The 22,425-nt window shown below is 43.0% G+C and overlaps 1 protein-coding gene across 3 annotated transcripts in view; it reads left to right on the forward strand.

The window, feature by feature from the left end:
• cltcl1 (clathrin, heavy chain-like 1) overlaps window positions 1–22,079 on the forward strand; it is a 29,205-nt gene extending 7,126 nt beyond the window's left edge. The window contains exons 2-32 of one of the 3 annotated variants that reach the window (XM_084359778.1): window positions 1,023–1,230; window positions 3,888–4,156; window positions 4,294–4,455; window positions 5,063–5,176; window positions 5,271–5,444; window positions 5,532–5,729; window positions 6,020–6,220; window positions 6,319–6,471; window positions 6,718–6,840; window positions 7,281–7,418; window positions 7,524–7,688; window positions 7,794–7,974; window positions 8,520–8,683; window positions 8,774–8,899; window positions 9,012–9,154; window positions 10,934–11,168; window positions 11,251–11,373; window positions 11,460–11,605; window positions 11,698–11,881; window positions 11,971–12,163; window positions 12,276–12,433; window positions 12,545–12,709; window positions 12,837–13,112; window positions 13,801–13,950; window positions 14,038–14,169; window positions 14,472–14,582; window positions 15,160–15,330; window positions 15,491–15,712; window positions 16,120–16,146; window positions 19,081–19,156; window positions 20,255–22,079. In XM_084359778.1, coding sequence (XP_084215904.1) covers window positions 1,023–1,230; window positions 3,888–4,156; window positions 4,294–4,455; window positions 5,063–5,176; window positions 5,271–5,444; window positions 5,532–5,729; window positions 6,020–6,220; window positions 6,319–6,471; window positions 6,718–6,840; window positions 7,281–7,418; window positions 7,524–7,688; window positions 7,794–7,974; window positions 8,520–8,683; window positions 8,774–8,899; window positions 9,012–9,154; window positions 10,934–11,168; window positions 11,251–11,373; window positions 11,460–11,605; window positions 11,698–11,881; window positions 11,971–12,163; window positions 12,276–12,433; window positions 12,545–12,709; window positions 12,837–13,112; window positions 13,801–13,950; window positions 14,038–14,169; window positions 14,472–14,582; window positions 15,160–15,330; window positions 15,491–15,712; window positions 16,120–16,146; window positions 19,081–19,156; window positions 20,255–20,526 — 5,160 coding nt within the window. In that variant the 3' untranslated portion in view covers window positions 20,527–22,079. Of the gene's footprint in view, window positions 1–1,022; window positions 1,231–3,887; window positions 4,157–4,293; window positions 4,456–5,062; window positions 5,177–5,270; window positions 5,445–5,531; window positions 5,730–6,019; window positions 6,221–6,318; window positions 6,472–6,717; window positions 6,841–7,280; window positions 7,419–7,523; window positions 7,689–7,793; window positions 7,975–8,519; window positions 8,684–8,773; window positions 8,900–9,011; window positions 9,155–10,933; window positions 11,169–11,250; window positions 11,374–11,459; window positions 11,606–11,697; window positions 11,882–11,970; window positions 12,164–12,275; window positions 12,434–12,544; window positions 12,710–12,836; window positions 13,113–13,800; window positions 13,951–14,037; window positions 14,170–14,471; window positions 14,583–15,159; window positions 15,331–15,490; window positions 15,713–16,119; window positions 16,147–16,211; window positions 16,292–19,080; window positions 19,157–20,254 lie in introns of those variants that run through there. The other 2 variants (XR_014623125.1, XM_084359779.1) reach the window with 2 other exon arrangements.
• Window positions 22,080–22,425: the final 346 nt, after the last annotated feature.

The raw sequence follows: 22,425 nt of genomic DNA on the forward strand, positions 1-22,425 counted from the left end.
CCAGACCGCCTGTCTGGAAAACAACCTTTAAGAGTATCCCTGGAAAACTGGAGCAGACCTGCTGCTATTTTAATCGAAAAACACCATTTTGGTCCGCTACTTGCTGCTTTTTTTCCCCCCTGCAAGGCAAATGTCAGCTGGTGCTGAATATATTTTCCCACTGCATTTTTTTTTTGTTGCCGTGAAAGAGACACGACTCTTTCCGAGGTCCTCGACTCAATGAAGTTGGAATACTGCCTTCTTGTTTTACTTTTAGTCCAAACGTAGGAAACTGTCTACACATTATAAAAGAGAAGTCTTCCATGCTTTTAATAAGTTAACATGTTTTGGTTTGACCGCCATCAAAACCTTAGCTCATAGGTCATCCTTTCCAATGTTTTTACAGCTTTATGTTTATTGTAGCACCCTTTAAATTACTATAATGTAGTTATAAGCAGATACTTGGATGTTTTTTTAAGAGTTTATCCAAGTTTTTGTCAACAACTATCACACCACCTTGGAAGCATCTGTAACTAATGATAAATAGATTGTGATTTATTTGCAGTATATTAGATTAGAGTTTAAAACAACAACAACAAAACATCAAAGCTGCTACATGGATTCTCTTACTGTTGGAATAATATAAGCTAGCTCCTCCCTCTTGCTTTCAAGCTTTATGCTAAGCTAAGCTAACAGATGTGAGGGTGCTGTGTCTTCTCATCCCTAGAGTTTTATTCTTGTAAATCACCACCATAGTCTATCCTTGGTAAACTGGAATCGGATGGTCTCAGAGACTGTGTTTAGTCTCACTCTGGTGTCCAGCAGCGTTCCCTGGGACGCCGGTTGAGTTCGCCCCGTTGCCCGCGGTGACCTCCCCCCATTCGCTCAGCTAATTTACGGGCCACTTAACTCCATGACCACCTGAGCTACTTCCCACAGGCAGCTAGTACACTGTGTCCATCGTCATTATTAAATAAACCAGTTACTAAGTTATAATTATTGACACATTAACAACATTATTTTTGTTGTTTTAATGTTTCCAGTTGCAGAACATGGGCGTGAACCCAGCCAACATTGGGTTCAGCTATCTGACCATGGAGTCGGACAAGTTCATCTGCATCAGAGAGAAGGTGGGTGAGCAGAACCAGGTGGTGATCGTGGACATGTCCGACCCCACCAACCCAATCAGGAGGCCGATCTCTGCCGACAGTGCCATCATGAACCCCGCCAGCAAAGTCATCGCCCTGAAAGGTAAGACTATGTAAATATGTTGAGACACAGGACGACACATTCAGGCATTGCCATATTCGTTGTGAGAGAAATAAACAGTTGCTGGCAGTGCTGGTATTATTAGTGGCTTTATACCAAGAGCTGAGGTTATTATGGCTGTTTAATTTCCCAGAGTGAAGTCTGCATGGCATTGATACTATTTATTTGTTATTAGTTTGAACAGATTTAGCCATCCACTAGCATTGCTGTGGGAATGCCTCTGGTCATACAATGACTAATGCTCCGTCAATGCTGTAAATATGTAGAGTGCACTCACTTCTATTGCCTGAATGTACTAAATTGGTTGTGCTGATTGATTTTATGCCACTGAATCTTGCCCTTAGAGCACAAACACAAGCGCTGATCAGGATGATTTGCCTGTAATGCTTCTCTCTCTCCCTCTGAGGATAATATGACCCTGATTGCCCTTTTCCCTCTGGTCTGTCTGTGTCTTCTCATTCTTACCTGATTGACACTTTGCTTTTTTCTCCCTTGCTTTCTGTCATTTCTCAGACGGTGAGTTGCTTTCCGTCTGTCTACCCGTCTGGCACTCTGTTGTGATGACACAGTAGCCATGTCTCTCTCATAAAAGCTTTCCACAAACCCCTCCCAAGTACGCAGCGCTATTTTGATCCCCGATCAATCAAAAGACAGACAGCTGTTTAGAAATGACTTCTCTTGCCTCAGTATCACACCCCTTACTCTCACCTAACCTGCTGCCACTTCACTGTACTTTTATGAGAACTATACGTGTGTTAGCATGACTTGTTTGTGTGCTGGTAGAGTGTATGTGTGGTATGCATCATCACATATTACACACTAAAAGGAGTCGGGGCAGCGTTTGTGTCTTTGCACGCCTGTGTGAGCGTGTGCCATCAGCCATCAACATTCAGATCCTTACTGCGTATAAGGGAGGCCATTGATGTATCATTATAACTATAACATCTTCAATATTCACATGAATCATGCATTACCTCACCTGTTTGTTTACTTTGTGACTTTACCGGTAAATGGATGTTGTTACCGGGTCTATTCTAAAGCTCATAAAGGTTATTCGGGCTCAAACCCGAAGAATCGAGAAGTTTGGAAGGTTCACCCCAAAATGTAAAAAGCATATTTCGTCCTCGTACTGTGGTGCTAGTTATTTATGTAGACCTTTTTGGTGTGAGTCGCCAAGTTTTGGAGATAATATATCGTGTCTTCTCTTGAATGCAGTGGAAGTACTTTGCACTCAACTTGTGGTGCACAAAGCGCCACAAAACTTTGGTTATCTGGTAGCTCAAGATAATCCACCGACCTTGTTGTGAGCAGTTTCATGTAGGGACTGTTTTCTTTCCGAATCCCCGAGCACGAGCCTCTCGTCCTTGAGGAGATGTACGTTTCCTTCTGTGATAAGGTGTAGGTCGGTAGAGAAAAGGCACACATCTCTACGGTCGATATCTCCAAAACTTGATAGCTTGCAGCAAAACGTTCTAGACAGATAAATGGCAATACACGTAAGAGGATAGATGTGGCTCTCTTTTGTTTGTTTTTTTAATCTTTGGGTGAATTGTCCCTGTAAAGCTGCTGTCTGCTCTCTTTAGGCAGAGTACAGTTGCACCCAGTAAGTGTTAGCCAGGTTACTGTGTGCAGGGTGGTGCTTCCTTGGCCTATAAAACACTCTTAACCAGAATGACAAAAAACAGACTTTCTCTGTCCTCTAGCTGTGCACATAGTTTTTATTTTCCCAGGTTTTAAGATATTTGTGTCTTTCCGCTCATTCTCTACTGAAGTGCAGGTAATAAGAGCATTTTGTTTGTGGCGCTCACAGCGATGAACTGCAATAGTTACATTTAAAATTCAGCACCACCACCTCTATAGAGAATCGATGTCTCTGCTAGTCTAAATAATCCACAGAACGTGCTGCCAAAAGCTTCCTTCTCTGAGTAAGTACTCCCAATACAGAGCAATCCTATTAGTTCAAAAGTACGTCCATTGGAGCCTGTTCATATAGAGGTTTGTAAATCATTCATAGTAACAGCTACATTGTTTCTTACATTTATATAGTTATTTTTCGTGGCTGTAAGCTCCACAAACAAAATTCCTCTCAACTGTATTGTGTTGAGGAATCTCAGAAAGAGATATCTTCTAACCTGCGCAAATAAAACCAAACATCTCCAGTATGTGTGGCTAGATAACAAGGTGTAGGTGAGTAAATGTTTTTTTATAATTTGGGTAAACTGAATGGGCTGTAGATACAAGACTACATTTCAGAAAATCAGCTCTCCACTCTTTATGTTTGGAACAACACTTCCACACTGTGTGCAGTTGTGAGCTGTCCTCTTAAATCAAGTTTTATGGTTGGCCAGTGAGACTGTAGTCTGGGACAAGAGGCACCAACATGAGTTACAGTATGTGTTCTTCTTTTCTTTTAATACGCAAACAGAACAGAGATTAGAAGAAAATGTAATACGGTCTGTAAGCGGTCATAGTTATTAAATGCCGTACAGGCAGTAAATACATGATATTTTGTAATGAGATATCATGTATTTATTATAATCGAGGTAATAAATTACCATGAAGTTTACTTTCACCATCTCCACTTTTAAATCCTTTGCTAGCTCTCTCATCCTGTCTCACTTGTTCCCTCCGTTCCCCAGCTGCCAAGACACTGCAGATCTTCAACATCGAGATGAAGAGTAAGGTGAAGGCTCACACGATGACGGAGGAGGTCATGTTCTGGAAGTGGATATCGGTAAATACTGTTGCGCTGGTGACGGATTCGGCTGTCTACCACTGGAGCATGGAGGGGGATTCCCAACCGACCAAAGTGTTCGACCGGCACGCCAGTCTGGCGGGATGTCAGATCATCAACTACAGAACTGATGAACAACAGAAGTGGCTGCTGCTGATCGGGATTTCTGCACAGGTATGAAACACTCGAGAACATGTGTAGTCGTGCCGCATGCAGCTGACGTGCACGATTGAAATCTCTGAAAGGAATTAGCAAAAGTCCACACTGAGATCATTTTCTCTAATCGTGTTTAACAACTCTTTGTCCTGCAGCAAAACCGCGTGGTTGGGGCGATGCAGCTGTATTCTGTCGACAGGAAAGTGTCCCAGCCCATCGAGGGCCACGCTGCTGCCTTCGGGGAGTTCAAAGTGGAGGGAAATGCCAAACCCTCCACCCTCTTCTGCTTTGCTGTGCGCTCGCAGGCTGGAGGAAAGGTGAGGGCCCCCAGATAGTACTCAAGGATTCACTTATGATGTTATCAGTGTATTTAGTCTCTGAAGAAGGAATGGCACAGAAAGTCAGCCTTTATGCTTGTTGACATCAAGAAAGGCAGAAAACTGACTGAAAAGTCAGGTCCTATGAGGTGCTGTGTCCAAAGTCAGGGTATCACCCCAAGTAGATGGTGGTCGACACACCCCTACTTTTGAGAAGCAGCAGGACTGCCGATGTAGGAAGCTAGACAGTGTAGTGCTGCGGATGGGGGCAGCAGCAAAATGCATTTTAGCCACCTGAAAAAAGGCCCACCAAAAAAAATAGGGGAACAAACCCTGTCTACGACAAGGTAAAGTCGTGAAAATTTACTAAATATAATGGACTACTGCTTTGCTTTCTGCAGCGGTACTACTGCTGCTTCTCTAAAACTGTGTCAACTGCCATCTACTGCTGGTAATAGACTGACTATGAAAAGGTACCTCATACAACCCCACTTCAAAAAGCCCAGACTGTTCCTTTTAAGTGCAGGGACTCCCTTCTGTTGTTCTTCATGTCCATATTTACTTCACTGTGGTCATTTCTGTGATCGTGTGGGCTTTCATCTTCCAGTTGCACATCATTGAAGTCGGTCAGCCAGCTGCAGGAAACCAGCCATTTGCTAAGAAAGCAGTGGATGTGTTTTTCCCTCCAGAGGCCCAGACAGATTTTCCTGTAGCTATGCAGGTAAGAAAAGACCCCTACAACTCATTAGTTTTAAGTAAACTTAAGTCGACTGCTGAATGCTTAAATTCTCTCTCCCTCTGGTCGTTCTCCTCAGATCGGTAACAAGCACGGTGTCATATACTTGATCACAAAGTACGGTTACATTCACCTGTACGACCTGGAGTCTGGAGTGTGTATCTACATGAACCGAATCAGTGCAGAGACCATCTTTGTGACGGCTCCTCATGAAGCCACCTCGGGAATCATTGGGGTCAACAAGAAGGGACAGGTGGGAAACTAGCAGTAAACGGGAAGTAAGTAATCTAAAGTAATGACCTCATCTACTGAATATGTTCATCTACTCTTTTGTTTCTAGGTCTTGTCAGTGTGCGTCGAAGAGGAAAACATTGTCAACTACGCCACCAACGTCCTGCAGAACCCTGATCTCGCCTTGAGGATGGCTGTGAGGTCAAACCTCGCTGGGGCGGAGGAGGTGTTTGCCAGGAAGTTCAACACCCTGTTCGCCCAGGGAAGTTATTCGGAGGCTGCAAAGGTTGCTGCATCAGCTCCCAAGGTAAACCTTTATGTAGTCTTTGCACATCCTGATACGCCGCAGGTGCATTGGCAAAATATCAAAAACAGTGAATACAGAGTATTCTTCTACTGATGATTTAAAAACTATACCAGCTACACCCACTGTGATTCAGTGTCCCAATGATGTCATAAAGATATTTGTCCAAGGAGTTGTATATTATCATGCTGCAGTAAATATGAAATTCTAGTTCAAAAGACTTAATCCAAATACTCTTTCACTTTTTCTGCTCCCATAATTCCTCCATTCATCCCGATCTTTCCTCCCCTCAGGGCATCCTCCGGACGGCAGAGACCATCCGTAAGTTTCAGAGTGTCCCGGCCCAGCCAGGTCAGGCCTCTCCACTGTTGCAGTACTTTGGTATTCTGCTGGACCAGGGCCAGCTCAACAAGTTTGAGTCTCTGGAGCTGTGCAGGCCTGTCCTGCAGCAGGGCCGCAAGCAACTGCTGGAGAAATGGCTGAAGGAGGACAAGGTAGGGCTGGTGTTTAAAAATGATGTTTTACCCGTCATGTCATCTAAGCAACGATCATTGACTCACAACTGGTACCTGTGATTGTGTATGTGTTGTAGCTGGAGTGCTCAGAGGAGCTGGGAGACCTGGTGAAGGCCTCTGATCCCACCCTCGCTCTTAGTGTGTACCTCAGAGCTAACGTCCCCAACAAGGTCATCCAGTGCTTCGCTGAGACTGGCCAATTTCAAAAGATAGTGCTGTATGCTAAAAAGGTAAACTTATCCTTTTTTATTCCCTTGTTTAAAGTTGGTGAATGTGACTAAACATAATGTGAATAAGACTTTAAAACATTACCCATCCGTGAACATTTTGGATGGAAACATATTGTGCTAGAACGTTTATTGTAAATTTGACAGTTTGCTTAATGAGTAGAGAATAATAAACTAGGTGTCTATTACTGTGTTTATGTGAATTCACTATTACTAAGTTGAGAATTGCATTTATATGTATTTTTGCAGGTGGGCTACACCCCTGACTGGGTGTTCTTGCTGAGAAATGTGATGCGTGTCAACCCAGACCAGGGCCTGCAGTTTGCCCAGATGCTGGTCCAAGACGAGGAGCCGCTGGCCAACATCAACCAGGTGACACTCCCACACAAACATGACCACCTCACTCACTCAAAATCTGCACGTTTACCCTCACACATGCACGCAAACACACAAAGTGCCCAGTGTGGGAGCCTCCAATCTTTGTTATTCCAGATGTGGCAGCAATGTCAGGAATTCACTGAGTCAGTGACCCCCTCCTCCTTTTAAAGCCACATCACCACTCTGCGCAGAACAAATCTCAAACAGAGATTGTGATGACTTGATGCTTCTAACGCGCGCCCTGTGTACTCCACAGATGTTGTTAATATGAATAGTACAAACATCTGGCTACTGCGCTTGTGATTATTAATAGTGTGTGACTCTAATCTCAGCATGCACGCTAACTCAAATCAGGATTCAATGCTGGTAGGAATACAAAAAACTTTTTTTCCTTACTTTTGTTCTTTGTTTTTATTTCTCCTGCCCTTTGGTAGATCGTAGATGTGTTCATGGAGGGCAACCTGATCCAGCAGTGCACCTCCTTCCTGTTGGATGCTCTAAAGAACAACCGACCCGCCGAAGGACACTTACAGACACGTCTGCTCGAGATGAACCTTATACACGCCCCCCAGGTGAACATCCAGACTGCAGTGCCTGTCCTGATTTACAGAAAGCAGCTTCACCTGTGATAACACTGAACATGATTTGTGTGTTCATGCGTGAATGAACTTTTTCAGGTAGCAGATGCCATCCTGGGGAACCAGATGTTCACCCATTATGACCGTGCCCACGTAGCTCAGCTGTGTGAGAAGGCGGGTCTGCTGCAGAGAGCTCTCGAACACTACACCGATCTGTATGATATCAAACGAGCTGTGGTGCACACGCATCTGCTCAACCCTGAGGTATGCCTGTGGATGCTTTGTCACACCTGTGAATATCGCTCTCTGAGGAGCGCTGCTGTCTCACTTCCTCGCTTCTTTTTGTCCTTATTCTTATTCTCCTTTTAGTGGCTGGTGAACTTCTTTGGCTCTTTGTCAGTAGAGGACTCACTGGAGTGTTTAAGGGCCATGCTGTCGGCCAACATTAGGCAGAACCTGCAGCTGTGTGTCCAGGTAGCGTCTAAGTATCATGAGCAGCTGGGGACTCAGTCGTTAGTGGAGCTCTTTGAGTCCTTCAAGAGTTATGAGGGTAGGTGTCACACATGAGTGCTTACTTGGTGCATGTTGGATTAAAGCAATATGATGTGTTCAATAGGGGTGGAGGAAAAAAAATCAGTACTTGGATGCATTGAGATTTTCGCTGGAAAGATTATGTTTCAATGCAGAAAAATCAATAATCAGAAATTTCCCAATTCTCAACATTATGATCACCTTTACTAATTGTGTAAGACCGGGCTGTGTCCTGAACCTCTTCCTGAAGCAATTGGCCAGTGAAATGTAACATAACGTAACAATCTGCATCATGTTTACGTTCTATGCTAGGCTACTTTGTTAGCCTTGGGCTAAGCCTGTTTCTTAAAAGTTAAAAATCCATAGTTTGGAGCCGAATGTCTGGGAGACACCACGACAGATGTGTTATACAGACGCCATCTTGGCTCCCTCTCCTAGTTTTGCAGAGGATGGCTGAGCGAGAGCAAAGTTAAAGGCTGTCCAAAAATGGTAAAATTGCCCATTTAAGTGAACAAAGACTGAGCTGACCTTTGTGTTGTTTCTCCCCTGCCATCTCTATCCAAGGCTTGTTTTACTTCCTTGGGTCGATTGTGAATTTCAGCCAGGAGCCCGACGTTCACTTTAAGTACATCCAGGCTGCCTGTAAAACGGGCCAGATCAAAGAAGTGGAGAGGATCTGTCGAGAGAGCAACTGCTACGACTCGGAGAGGGTGAAAAACTTCCTCAAGGTAAAAAAGATCCTGAGTGTTAATGATTTTATCATTCAGCAGCAATTTTGTGATTATCCATTTAATCTCGTGGTTTTTTTCCGTCTGTAGGAGGCCAAGCTAACAGACCAGCTTCCTCTTATCATCGTGTGTGATCGCTTTGACTTCGTCCATGATCTGGTGCTCTATCTCTACCGCAACAATCTACAGAAGTACATTGAAATCTACGTACAGAAAGTAAGATCAAGACAACGGCTGAGACTTAATACCTGGTTATTATTACTTAGTCTGCGTCTTTTTTAGCTCCATGTTGACGTCTTCATTTAGAATTTGTCGCACTTGTTTTCAGGTGAACCCTAGTCGTTTACCGGTGGTGATAGGTGGCCTGCTGGATGTGGACTGTGCTGAGGACGTCATTAAGAACCTGATCATGGTGGTCAGAGGGCAGTTTTCCACTGATGAGCTGGTGGAGGAGGTGGAGAAGAGGAACAGGTAAACGATCAATGCTTTCCACTATTACTCATCATTCTTGTCGTTGCTTCTCTATGAGGCTGTTCACATTTAATATCAACATGCGTCCTGAGTAATCCAGTCAAAAGTGGACAGGTGTGAACACCCCCAGGACACATTGAGGACGTGTCTGAGATCTGCTCGCTCACCACATTCAGAGTTGGGATGGGATGCATGTGACCACATTCTTTAGCAGTGTGTACGCACATGTATCCTGGGCCACATTGAAGGCTACTCAACTGATGTCAAAACAAGAAGAAGAGGAAGGAGCCACAAGAGGCAGACTGGATTACACACTGCCTGATTTTCATGTGATTCACTGTAATGCAAAGTAGCGTTTGGGCTCTCTTAACCTGCCAATGTTAGCAACACGCTGATTATACTGGTGACCGCAATATCCCCAGACCCCCTTACAAATTGCGTGATTTTAAGAGTCGATGAGGGAGAAGAAACCTAACGAGAACTTTGAAAAACGTTGTTACAGCATATTTAAAATCATTATTGCCTTCTTGTAAATTCAGCTTTAAATTCAATACATTAAGTTGTTTTTTTTGTAAAATGTGTCAGTGCCAACATCTACCAGCTGTTTGAACATACTGTTTAGCATTTACACTAAATTTATGAATGACATTTTATTGACGGTAAACCAGTGGAGAATCCCCAGACTTCCTTTTTTTAGTTTATAAACTTAGTAAAACACTGTCTATAGCAAATATAAACTATTTGGGCCCACATGTTAATTCGGCAAACGCTATACATGAAGATATTTCCTCCTTTGTGTAAAAAAACATCATATTCATTTTTTCCATTGATGTTTGTGTTTATTTGCATGTAGAGCAGGGAAGTGAGATCCCATCAGAAGTGGACACGGGTGAACTGACGGGTGTAAAGCGGCGTACTTGGTGATCAGATCACACAGGACGCATGTTGATACCAAATGTGAACATCCTCTATGTCACCTTGGACGCAACACCTGATTAATACTTGTGTGTCGGAAGGATTTGCACCAACTGCAAAAATAGAATCCGTCTCTCTGATGTAGTAATTGCAAGAGACTATGGTTACACAAGACATGTTTGTAGTCTGCTTGAATCACTTTACACCTTATATTGTCTCGTAATGAGAGAATAGGCCAGTTTATAAGTAAGACCGGTGATCTTCAAGTCACAGCAGTCAAGAAGTACACCTATTTGGAATAATAATCTTCTGTTTCTCAATAATGCTTGAGAGGATCAACAGAAATAAAGTTAGAGGCACCTCGTTTGCAGAAATTTAAATATTTATAATGCCATCTGATGTCCATAAATCAACAAACAAACAGAACTGGCTGAAAAATGGTCATAAATAAATATGAGGAATATGCAGGCTCCTGTGTTTGTCTTGTACTCTGTGTTTGCTTGCCAGTCTTTTGCACTACAGAAGCCGAAATAAATGTATTTTAGTTGATTCTCTCTGGGCTTTTCAGAAGAGCTGCTTTCCAACTGATTTTGTTTATATGTGGATACCTCCATATTGCAGACTGATTGTTCCTCATCCATTGAAGCTATTTCCAGTGCAAATCCTCTTTCTCCATTCTGTATTGAAAAATGTGAATGTGACTAAGTAAACATGACTACGTTGCTGCTGCTGAATGCACAACACTGCCATCTAGTTGTGTTATTGTGCATCACACTACAACTACAACCATGCATGCAAGTTAAAGGTTTCTTCTAAATGTTATTTGCTGAAGATAAAAGTTTGCTATTTCCATTAACCTCTCAGGTTGAAACTTCTGCTGCCATGGCTGGAGTCTCGTATCCATGAAGGATGCGAGGAGCCAGCTACCCACAATGCATTGGCCAAGATCTACATAGACAGCAACAACACACCCGAGCGCTTCCTGAAGGAGAACCCGTTCTACGACAGCGCCGTGGTCGGAAAATACTGCGAGAAGAGAGACCCCCACCTGGCCTGTGTGGCTTATGAGAGAGGACAGTGCGACCTGGAGCTCATCAAAGTGCGTAGATCACATTTAGTTGATCACTGAAATGATTTTAAAATAAATAAATCTTTAACCGCTTTATATCTTTTATTTTCAGGTGTGCAATGAGAACTCATTATTCAAGAGTGAGGCTCGATATCTAGTACGACGGAAAGATCCAGAGCTTTGGGCGAACGTGTTGGAAGAAAACAATCCCTTCAGAAGACAACTCATCGACCAGGTAAGGTGTCCTGCGACTCCTGTCCTCTTCACTCCTGTGGATGAGTGCTGTACTTCTATGTTTATTTCTGTTTTGCCTCCTCTCAGGTGGTGCAGACAGCTCTGTCGGAGACCCAGGACCCAGAGGAAGTGTCGGTCACAGTCAAGGCCTTCATGACGGCAGACCTGCCCAATGAGCTGATTGAGCTGCTGGAGAAGATCGTGCTTGATAACTCCGTCTTCAGTGAGCACAGGTACAGCAGCCTTACAGCAGTCATAGTAATTTTGCCACAATAACTTTTGTCATCTTTTTAAATAATCTCTCTGTGTCCGGCTACTTTCCCAGAAACCTCCAGAACCTTCTGATTTTGACGGCCATCAAGGCAGACCGCACACGTGTGATGGAGTACATCAACAGGCTAGACAACTATGATGCTCCGGACATCGCTAATATTGCCATCAGCAACGAGCTCTTTGAAGAAGCTTTCGCCATTTTCAAGAAGTTTGATGTCAACACCTCTGCCATACAGGTGATGCACTGTATTACAGCTTAAAGGTGCAATATGTAAGAGTTTTAGTTTGTGGTGTTTTATCTCAATGCCTCTCCTAATTTCTCCAGGTACTGATAGAGCACATAGGGAACTTGGATCGTGCCTATGAGTTTGCAGAGCGCTGTAATGAACCTGCCGTGTGGAGCCAGTTAGGCAGAGCTCAGCTGCAAAGAGACCTGGTCAAGGAGGCCATTGACTCGTATATTAAAGCCGTAGACCCGTCAGCGTACATGGAGGTGGTCAACGCCGCCAGCAAGAACAGTAAGCCTCCGCTCCGCAGCAGAACTCTGCTTCACACCAGCAGCTCACACCGATCGTCTTTCTTGTGCCATTGATCTGAGTTAATCTTTAAGGTGTTGTTTGTGTTTCGCAGATAACTGGGAAGACTTGGTTAAATTCCTCCAGATGGCTCGAAAGAAAGCGAGAGAGTCGTACGTGGAGACGGAGCTGATCTTTGCTTTAGCTAAAACGAACCGTCTGGCTGAGCTGGAAGAGTTTGTCAGTGGGCCCAACAATGCTCACATACAGCAGGTCAGAAAACCACCACAGCTGTGGTGTTGAGAGGATTTTGTAGCTGAAGGTGCATGTTGTTCTGTAATATAATGTTGAACACTCACTGCATATCTATCTCTGCCTCTCCAGGTGGGCGATAGATGTTACGAAGAGGGGATGTATGAAGCAGCCAAGCTCTTGTACAACAACGTGTCCAACTTTGCTCGCCTTGCGTCGACACTTGTCCACCTTGGAGAGTACCAGGCGGCTGTGGACAGCGCCAGGAAAGCCAACAGCACACGGACATGGAAGGAGGTAACTGGCACACGAGCAGATTTCATACATTATTCTCACCATTTAGAAAAAGAAAAGGTAGAACAATTATTCTATTGACATTTAACAAAACGTACTTGGTAACTCATCTCTACCCTCCCGTCCTCAGGTGTGTTTTGCATGTGTGGATGGTGAGGAGTTTCGTCTGGCACAAATCTGTGGCCTTCACATAGTGATCCACGCCGACGAGCTGGAGGACCTGATCAGCTACTATCAGGACCGCGGGTACTTTGAGGAGCTCATCGCTCTGCTGGAGGCTGCGCTGGGACTGGAGCGTGCTCACATGGGCATGTTCACCGAGCTCGCCATCCTCTACTCCAAGTTCAAACCTCAGAAGATGAGGGAGCACCTGGAGCTCTTCTGGTCCAGAGTCAACATCCCAAAGGTAGAGCATACGTGTGTGTGTGTGTGTGTGTTTGAAGACAATTATATCTTTTGTAATAAATCAAAGAGTTCATCATACATGAGGAGGCTGCATGTGTGGCGTGAAATCCTTTGATTTATTACTCTGCAAACATTTCTGCTTCTCACCAGCAAACTGGAAAGAGAGTAATATTGTGCACAGAAGACTCCTTGAGTTGTTTTTGTGTTTGTTTTTTTTTGTCTCTGGAACTGTGCTGACTTATTGCATCATGAAAAAGACTTCTTACTTAGGACAATTCATAAAATCCTTGAATGAAAATGATTACTGTCTTGAATAATTTTTAAAAATGTGATTATTTTAGATGGAGTGCCTGCATTGGTCAATGTTCCTCACATATTTGCACTTTAACCTGTTGATTGATCACATGTTGGATGCCACTGTAGGATTGTTAAAATATGAATCATTCGTTGCCTATTTTATCTTTTGAGTTTGCTTTCATTTGTCACGTCATTGGCTGTTGATTAGTGAGATCTAATAAGGTTTTCTGTTTCTAGAAAGCATTTTAAGAAAAGAGGCATGAAAAGATTCATTGTTTACCCCAAACACAGCTTATTTGAGGCCGTGATTTTAACCAAACAAGACTTTGAGTGAAAGAGTGCTTCAATTTGAATCCTGAATGACTTTGTTCTGTGCTTTCTGTGTTCACCAGGTCCTTCGTGCAGCAGAGCAGTCTCATTTATGGGCAGAGCTGGTTTTCCTTTACGATAAATATGAGGAGTTCGACAACGCCGTCCTCACGATGATGTCTCATGCGACAGACGCCTGGAAAGAAGGGCTGTTCAAAGACATTATAGCTAAGGTAATTGGTAGCATTTATAACTGACCTGTTTATTTTAAAACATCTATACTTTTTGTGATCTGAATATGTATCATGTTTTCTCCTCAGGTTGCTAATGTGGAGCTGTACTATAAATCGCTTTCCTTCTACCTGGATTACAAACCCCTCTTACTGAACGACCTGCTGACCATTCTGTCTCCGCGGCTCGACCACAGCCGAGCGGTCTCCTATTTCAGCAAGGTAACCAGCGATGAGGTCAACCTCAGTGGATTGAAGCCCTCTGTACACTGCAATAACTCTAAATCTGTGAAATTTGTCTAATTTCTGGTCAAAATATCTCATTACACTTGATATGTGATATGATTACCGACACAATATTTCAAGTGTGACATTGTTTATCACAAAAAAAGAAACATCAAGTATTCGTTGTTTTTTTTACTTGTTTTAGAAGTGGCATCTGTCTAGCATATTCTCTTTATGTTTCGTACGCTCTTCCAAACTTAGTTGGCATGATAAGACCTGGGCTGTTTTTGCTTGACCAGGTGAATCAGCTGAAGTTGGTCAAACCCTACCTGAGGTCGGTCCAGAGTCACAACAACAAGTCCGTCAACGAAGCGCTCAACAACCTGCTGACAGAGGAGGAAGACTACCAGGTCTGTTACTGATGTTGATCATTGAAAGTAGACAAAATAATGTGAGGAAAAGTGACTTACACTTTCCCAGTAACTGGTTTGTTTCAGTTTTATTCAACATTCAACATATTGTAAAGGTTTTCGAGGCTGTTCTCTTCACATATGAAATATTATGGTAGCACTTCGTTTTACAGGTCCAGAAACTGGGTAAAAAATTCAGTGGTAATTATCAAGCAGTATTGAAAATTATCAGAATATTGTTTGGGGAATTAAAATGGCACAGTCAGCAGAAGTTAAGCAGAAACCAGCTCCTGGAAATGTATAACATAAAGTATCAGCTATTTATTAACTGCTATTTGGAAAATGGCAGAATATTATTATTAAATCATGTTGGGGGTCATTCAATAATATGTTACTTGGTAATTACCACCTACTTAACTTAACTTTAACCTGTTAAATGAAGCATGACCAATATCTTTTGTAGTCACTAGGTGGCACTGTAGATGCCGACTAACAAGAAACAAACTGGTGTCTGTATCACTCGTCTTTCTTTTTGTTCTGTGTCGTAACATTTTGTCACTCTGTGTGCTATCCACAGGGCCTGAGAGCGTCCATCGATGCCTATGACAACTTCGATACCATTGGCCTGGCTCAGAGGTTAGAGAAACATGAACTGATTGAGTTCAGACGTATTGCTGCTTACCTGTATAAGGGCAACAACCGCTGGAGACAGAGCGTGGAGCTCTGCAAGAAGGACAAACTCTACAAGGTAGGAAAACAAACACAGTGTTCACACATGTACCTCCGTGTTCGTTTGTTTATTCTGTAGACAGATATATCTAGAGATACTGTAAATACACGGGCAAACTGAATTTGTTGCTCAGACAACTTCTCAAACTTTAAACCCACTGTATTTCTGTCTCTCACAGGATGCCATGCTGTACGCTGCAGAGTCAAAGGATGCTGAGCTGGCAGAGACTCTGCTCCAGTGGTTCCTGGAGGAGGGCAGGAAGGAGTGCTTCGCCGCCTGCCTGTTCGCCTCCTATGACCTGCTGCACCCTGACGTGGTGTTGGAGCTGGCCTGGAGGCACAACATCATGGACTTTGCCATGCCGTACTTCATCCAGGTCATGAGAGAGTACCTCACGAAGGTAAGTACTCCACTGAAGAACGATACAAAGAGTTCATATTTTTTATTGTTCATTTGTAGTTTTTGTATAAAGTAAAAGTAGGTTCCATTATTGTATATTTTTTTTAGCGCAAACTGCATTTTTACTGTGTACTAAACTTGGTTTATTTTTTTTAGATTGTTTAATTGCCTGTAGAAACTTGTCCTGACAGGTGAGACCTGGACAAAAGTATTGAAAAACAGATCACACAGAGAATTTTTAGCTCACACAGACATGCTGAGACAAAAAGGTGGAGAGAAAGGCTTTCTCAAGTAATGGTAGTAAAGTATATTTGCCAGTGAACTCCCTCTGGCCATCATGATGTCCTGTAATGTTGACCTGTAGACATGTGAGGTCACGCGGGGTCATCTCTTTGGGTTCTTTTCCAGGTTGATGAGTTTGCAGCGAAGGTGACGGTCTCTGGCCCTCTTTTTATTTCTCTTATGTGTTCTGTCTGTTTCTGTTGTAACTGATCTCTCAGGTTTCTGATGTAGGAACCTAGCATGGACAGTAGACTGAGTACGGCCTAACTAGCTCTGCTGGTCCTGGAGAGCTGTCGTGGTGTGTGCAGGCTTTTGTTCCACTTCAGCACCAACACAACATGTTTTGTTTTTTTTAAATGAATTTTGAGTTTATCTCCTGCAGCAGTTTCTAAATTATCCTCCGGGTCTCGTTGGTCTGAGTTAATATGAATGCCGATTTTCAAACTCTCAGCTGTGAAGCAGAAACATATTCATGAAAAATGAAGATAAGGAAGAGACTAAATGTGGATTTAGCTTACTGTTATCTGGGGCTTTGAACAAAAAGCTTTGTGTTCTGATCAGAGATATGAAGTTGTGACTATAAAGGCTTAAAAAACAAATTATAAAGAAATACACTTGCTACCTGTTAACCATGGAAATACAAATTAGCTGCTGCTCTCTAAGGATAATGGATGCTGATTCAACATGTGCACTAGTTTGGTAGGTTTTAACATATTAAGTATGTATCACGGTTTAGTGTGGTCTGAAGAAGTCTCTTTAAACGCTGTGTTGATGGCAGGAGCCAAAGCCTGTGCACCGTCTCGTTCTTCAGGACCAGGATTAGCCTGTCCTGGCCTAACAGACACCTCTCACCTTCTAACACCCCTTGGGGCTGCATCTAGTGCTAAGTGGCATTTTTTAAAATCTTGATCATTCCAGTTGTGCTGACGCAAAATCAGCAGAATTACTTAATTGTGCAGTAGTGATATACGAGAAACACAGTGACCTTTCCACCTGGCCAATGCTCTCCAAAGACCAGTAATGAATGCGGGTGAGGAGAGCGAGCCACTCCAGGCTTGATAGATGCATCCCCATGTTTCTAACCCCAGGTTAACAAGGTTTAGTTTCAGATATTTTAACTGTCAGATCAGTGCAGGGCCACAAACACTAACCTCAAATGTTTCCTCTGCCTGGGGGGAATTCTCTCAGTTTATTTCAGCTAATCAGACAATTTATCCTCTAGAGACCAAACGCTTTGTCCAATAAAGCACTGGTCAAACTGGCTGGGGTTGAATCTTGCAGCCGGACAGGAAGGGAAATGGCAGCTCATTTTTGCTTCAAAGTAGTTGGACAAATACCAAGAGGCAGCACAGACATTTATAGATATTGTGGCCCTCAGAGCTGCAACGATTAATCGATTAGTGGATTGAAAGAAAAGTAATTGGAAACTTTTTCTTTTTTTTTAAGCAAAAATGTCAAACATTTGCAGCGTTTTAAATGAAGCGATTTGCTGTTTTTTCAAAAATCGTTAGTTGCAGCCTTGTTTTAAATGATAAGATCACGTCCATTTTAATTAGAAGCGTAGGGTATATCAAGTATTCATTCTGGAAGTTAGTTCTCATTCACACTCATGCAGAAAGTTAACATTTTCACTCTTTTGTCCAAACTTTTTTTCTTTATTTCTAGAAATTATGACTCAACAGTAATTCTCCTTAATTGACCCTACATTTAAACTGACCACCGCTTACATCAGAAACCTTTTGCTGTTCAGCTTTCTCCACAGTTGAAGCACAATGCCTGAATATAGCTTTGCACTTACTGACTAGACAAACAGAAACGGAGTAGAAAACACTTTAATGGCACTACGACCAACTCACTGCGCCGATACTGTATGCCTGGCGAGGATGAGCTTAACCTGTGAGCTTCTAATATGTAGCTTGATTTTAGTCCAGAAATACACTCAGTGAAAAGTGTCAGGATGGCCTGCTTACAGCCATGAATGGGATGCATGTGGGAGCTGTGACTGTCGTTTATTTAACTGTGAATGGCTGGAAATGTAGCATCAGCATTTAGGCATGTAGCTTCTCCTTTACTTAATAATACACAATGTAATACTTCTTTAACCTTGAATCCCACTATAATTTTTCTTTAAAGGGGCAATTCACACAAATCACAAGAAAACAAAACATACCCCCTCCAGCGGTATTTAGCCATGGTGTACTTACGGTGCTCGGTCCCATCAGTGAGACTCTACTTTCATCTCTGGTGCTCACAACATTCACAAAATGACATCGCACCGCTTTCGAGACTCAAAAGCGGTGCCTCTGCGTATCTGCAGAGGCACAGTGTGCTTGTTATCTTGTCATCCATGATAATCCACAGACCTCGATGTCAACAGAAAACCATTTTCTGCTGAATTTAAAAAATAATAACAGCTGTCGACAGCGAGGCCTGTGAATGATTTGATGATGAACAGGGACATCAATCTGGAAAGACACATAGCTTTTGAGTCTCCGGGGTGAGAGCTGGAGTAAAAGTCTCCATGTTTAGATACCACTGGAGAGGTTCAAGCTTTTTCTGGTTTTTAGTGATTTGGGTGAACGGACCCTTTAATTGTTGACTTAACATTTGTACTGGAGGCTGTTTTAGAAATTCTCACCAAACCTGCATGGCATCTTCTCTGAGGTAACCTTAGCTGCACTGTGAAGTCCTGTGTGTAGTTTTGTCTTTCAGAAGTGGGTGTGATAAATCTAATGTGTTAACTTGTCATAAGTATCAGCATTTATCTGTTAGATATAAAATAAAAGCTTCAATGAAGTTTAGTTTATGTTTAGTTTAGAGTTTATGGTTTACTGTAGATCATCAAACATGAAATTGCCATTCAAATAAAACTGGCACATCACTGTGATCACTACATTGTAGATGTCCAGCAAAAATCTTTCATTTACAATAGCTTACTTTGTTACATTTTGAGCTTATCTTGGACTTAAATGGAGTTTGGAGGTTTCTGCAGGATACCTACAATGTGTGAGATCAGACTTTGTTTTATTGTGTACAGTGTGTGAGTGATCCACGTCTGATCTATCCTCTTTTCTTTGTTGCCCTCAGGTGGACAAACTGGAGGAGGCAGAAAGCCAAAGGAAAACTGAAGAGGAGGTGACAGAGCCTCAGCCGATGGTGTTTGGTAGGTTTACAGGCAGCATAACACCCCGAGGGGACAGACTTTGTGTTTCCCCAAATAGGAGAAATCTGCCTCCTGCTGTGAAAACAGCAGGGTGTGAGCTGCAGCATTTATCTGGCTGTGTCTGTTAAACCCGAGTGGAAAAACAACTGGTGGTGTTGAAAATCAACATTAATCAAATATGTACTGATTGGATAAAAATAATAGTAAAGCAGTTCACTAGCACTTTAAGCACACAGGCAAATGTGTCTCCATGTGGTAGTGAGACTACTGATATTGTCTCCTCTATAAGAAAAGCAGACACACAAAGATTTGTCATTTACATTTACAACCTTTTGTGAAATGTAATTTTTCTCAGGTGATGTCTTTTGCATGACTCGCTTATTTTTGAAAATAAAATGTTTTTTTTTTTTACATATAATATAAAAAAAAATTAATCTAGCCTTCCTGCCTAGCAGCTACTGGCTTTTATCCTATGATCAGTTTTCTCATGATCAGTTTTCTCTAGACAGAGCTCTTTAAATGAGACATATAATACTCATTTTTTAGATTCATATATACTTTTATTTACTAGAATAGGTTTACATGCTTTAATGCTCAAAAAACACATCTGTTTTCTCACGCTGTCCAGTGCTGCAGCTCTGTATGACCCAACCTCTGTCTGAAACGCTCTGTTTTAGCTCCTGTCTCTTTAAGGCCCCTCATCCTGAACACCCAGTCTGCTCTGATTGGTCAGCTTGCAGATGCCTGAGCTAGCACTGCTAACAATAACTTTAGCAGTTTTGCTAAATTAATTCTTATGTGCCAATCAAGCTGTTAGGTATATTATGTACATGTGTGACATGGTGACGTAGTGTGATGTCACAAAGTCACAGAAGTCACTGTGGACTTTTACCTTTCAAGACCTTTTACATGCACACGAACCGATCTCAAACAATGAAGGAAAGGAAAAAATCGGTCTCCTTTGACTGATGTTTGAGTGTAGAATCACATATAGAAACTTTAATTAAGCAAACACCCGGTGACAAAGATGTCATATTTGGTAAAACAAAAAAACAAAACCTGTCAGTTGATTCTTTGTGTGTTTGTTTGTGTCATCAGGTCAGCAACTGATGTTGACAGGCTCTTCTACTCCAGTGGCTCCCCAGCCAGCGTACCCAGGCTATGGCTACCCCGCAGCCCCAGGCTACCCTGCTCAGCCCGTCGCCAACGCAGGATACAGTGCCCCGCCCGCCGCCGCCGCCGCCGCTGCTGCAGGATACAATGCTCCGCCTGCCGCTGCCGCCGCCACCGCAGGATACCCTGCTCAGCCTGCTGCTGCTGCTGCTGCAGGATACCCTGCTCAGCCCGCCGCATATGGCTTCAACATGTAGAAGCCTGATCCCACCTATTCCACCCCCCTCCCCTCTTCTCCCCCACACACACTCAGACCCGAACCACACCCAACCATGCTGCAATGGGTCTCGACTGACGGCACGGAGACCTCTGAAACTCACCTGGGCCTTCACCCACATCAACTGAAACTGCAATAGAAACTCTTCATCTCTACTCTCTCCACACACACACACTTCAGGATGGCATCAAGGCTGTTGGACTCTCCTCTCCTCTCCTCTCCTCTCCTCTCCTCTCAACGTGGACATTATAACTGCATCATTGATCTACACAGCATGAAGTCACCTCTCAGCTCCTAGAGGAATTAACATACCGAAGATCACATTAGTGACACCAAACCACTCTGTCCTGTTGCTGTTCCGTGTAGACTTTATTAACCATAGAGCAGCTTCTCTCTTTGTTTTCTCCTAGACATTCAGCACTGACGAGAAAGACTTTGTTACTGAGGAGCGGAGGGGCGTCTGGCGTCTCCCCCCCTCCCTCCTAAAGCACTGTTACGGCCTTACATACTCTGAGAAGGTGGCAGAAAACGGGCTCATTTGTTCATGTTTTAATTTCACAACTGTCTCATGCTCTGATTAGAAGGACAGTTACTGTGCAATAGTTTTGTTTGTCCTCTCACAACAGGTACAAAGTGTTTGCTGTATACAGACTAAGAACACTCGTTCATGAGGTTACAGTACTGTCTGTGTATGTGTGTGTGTGCGTGAGTGCGTGTGTGCGTGTAGCCTCTAAAGCCTTCGAGGGTTACATCACCAAACCAAGAGACACTCAATGAAATTTCCACTCCCTTGCAGCCGCGAACCTGTTCCTCGACTTCTCGGACTCTGATCAGGAGTTACAGGATGATTGTGACAAAAAGACGGGAGAATGAAAGAAAGAAAGAAAGGAGGTGAAATAAAAAAAAAAAATGCTATATGCTGTAGTCTGTGCATGTGCTGCCAAACTATAAAGCTGCAACCAGGAGCACAATTTTCATGTTACACTCAAAGTATATCAAGTATTACTAATGTTGTGTCAAAAACGAAGTGATGTTCGATGAAACTCTCTCACCCGACTAACAGAAAACGATGATGAAGCTCCAGCGGACTTGAGGAGATGAAAACACAGGGGGAAACATCAGCTCACATCCTGGTGGCTCAAAAAAAAAAAAAAAATCATTATTGTACTGAAAACCGTGTATAATTTAAGATATATTGAAATACCTTAACTAATCAAAGAAGTCAAATATTATGGAATACCGTATGTATTGTCTATAGTGTGTTGTTGTAGTCTTAAAAAGCATAATGATTTTTGTAAGAAAAGGACAAAATGCAAAAACAGCAGGTGAATAAATGGCAAAGTCTTGAGGAAGTGGTGACAGTTTGGTTGACTGTTTGCTTCCTGTGCGGTCCGACAGTCCCTGTACCATACACTGACCGGCTCTGTCCCATATGTGGTGTCACCTCTGGGAGCGGAGAGCTGCACCACTAAGCACTCCCTTTATCTGCACAAGTCATGCATTCAGAAAGAGAAATAAAGTTTACACACAGTGGTGTTTGTGCTATATATTTTTTTTAAAAATGTCAACACATTCATACCAGGAAGATGATTCTCTGGAGGGTTGATGGTGGGGAGTTTTCAGAGCTGTGAGCATGGTGTCTGTCAGGGCTCTCCTGCTGCGCCCTCATTTCCATCCGAGACTGACGTTTTGGTAACCAGGCTGCCAGGACCTGATTGATGGTTTCTGTCTCGGCGAGAGCTGCTGCCTCTTTGTTTGGAGAGGGTGTGGTTGGGCTGTATGGACCTATTACTGCCTGCTGCTGGAGGATCTAGTAGTAAAAGATTTAATAACACGGTTTGACTCTCCCTTGCGAAGCTGTGTTTGTATGGTAATGTGG

This window comes from Pagrus pagrus (assembly GCF_965226575.1).
Source record: "Pagrus pagrus genome assembly, chromosome: 8".
Taxonomy (NCBI): domain Eukaryota; kingdom Metazoa; phylum Chordata; class Actinopteri; order Spariformes; family Sparidae; genus Pagrus; species Pagrus pagrus.